Here is a 1,135-nt window from a genome sequence, read left to right on the forward strand (position 1 = left end):
GTGCGTCTCCCCCCCCCCTCCCCCCCCCCCCCCCCCCCCGCCGGCCACAGCCCCCTCCGTGTGGCTTCACTCCCCACCTGTTTGGATGGAGCCAGGAGGGGAGTCCCCGCCCGAGAGACTTACCGTCCCGGCAGGACTTTGTCAAACGCACCGGCCGTCCCCCCCGCCGTGTCCCCCCCCCCGCCCCCCGACAGCTGGAGCCACGCAGGCCTAGACGTAGCTGGTGAAGGGCTTGCCGGGTGCGGCCGGGTCCCCGTGTGGCCCCCGGCGAGGCACGCGGTCCCTGGGGGCCGGGCACGGGCGCCCTCGCTTCCTCCGGCCGCAGCAGCAGAACCCGCAGAGCAGAGCCCCTCCGGCCAGGAGGACGGCGGCGCTGGCCCAGCCCAGGAAGAGCGCGGCCCCCAGCTCGCGCTTCCGGCCCACGTGGACGGCGGGGTCGTGGAAGTCCCGGATGACGATGTGGGCCGTCCAGGACACGGGGATGAGGACGAAGAGGCCCGTGAGGAGGAGCAGGGCCCCGGACGCCCCCACCAGGCACGCCTTGGCCCTCTCGTCGGAGCCCGCACACCGGACCCGCCTCAGGCCGCAGGCGCCCACGAGCAGCGCCGTGAGGGCCAGGGCCACGGCCGCGCACATGAGGGCCCGGGCGGCCTCCAGGACGGGGGGCAGGGCCAGCAGGGAGCTGTAGAGCTTGCACTGCAGCGTGGACCGGGCCTGCCGCACGCAGCTCATCCACAGCCCCTCCCAGATCCTCTCGAAGACGACGATGTTGCCGCCCACGAACGCGGACACCCGCCACTGGGGCAGGAGGGTGGTGGCCAGCGCCCCGGCCAGGCCCAGGACGCCCAGCACCAGCCCCGCCACCTGCAGGGGGTAGAAGGCCATGGCCTGGGCGGGAGACGGGTCCGACGTGGCAGTCGCTGGCGATCCCGAAGGCGTGTCCTGGCGGGTGGCTCGGCGGGTAGAGCGCGGCCTGCGGACCGAAGGGTCCCGGGTTCGACGCCGGTCAAGGGCACGTACCTGGGTTGCGGCTCCTCCCGGCCAGGGCCCCGGTCAGGGTGCGTGCAGGAGGCAGCCAGTCGATGTGCTTCTCTCACATGAAGTTTCTCTCTGTCTACCCTCCCTCTCTCTCCCA

The 1,135-nt window shown here is 73.7% G+C and overlaps 1 protein-coding gene across 1 annotated transcript; it reads right to left on the reverse strand.

Moving 5' to 3' along the window:
• Window positions 1–210: 210 nt before the first annotated feature.
• On the reverse strand, window positions 211–885 carry CLDN17 (claudin 17). The gene has a single exon (XM_008160361.3). The coding sequence runs from the start codon at window positions 883–885 to the stop codon at window positions 211–213; it is 675 nt and encodes a 224-aa protein (XP_008158583.2).
• Window positions 886–1,135: the final 250 nt, after the last annotated feature.

This window comes from Eptesicus fuscus, chromosome 3, assembly GCF_027574615.1.
Source record: "Eptesicus fuscus isolate TK198812 chromosome 3, DD_ASM_mEF_20220401, whole genome shotgun sequence".
Classification (NCBI taxonomy): Eukaryota; Metazoa; Chordata; class Mammalia; order Chiroptera; family Vespertilionidae; genus Eptesicus; species Eptesicus fuscus.

Coding starts and splice junctions, on each gene's coding strand:
- CLDN17 (XM_008160361.3), bottom strand. CDS start 885: ATGGCCTTCTACCCCCTGCAGGTGGCGGGGCTGGTGCTGGGCGTCCTG.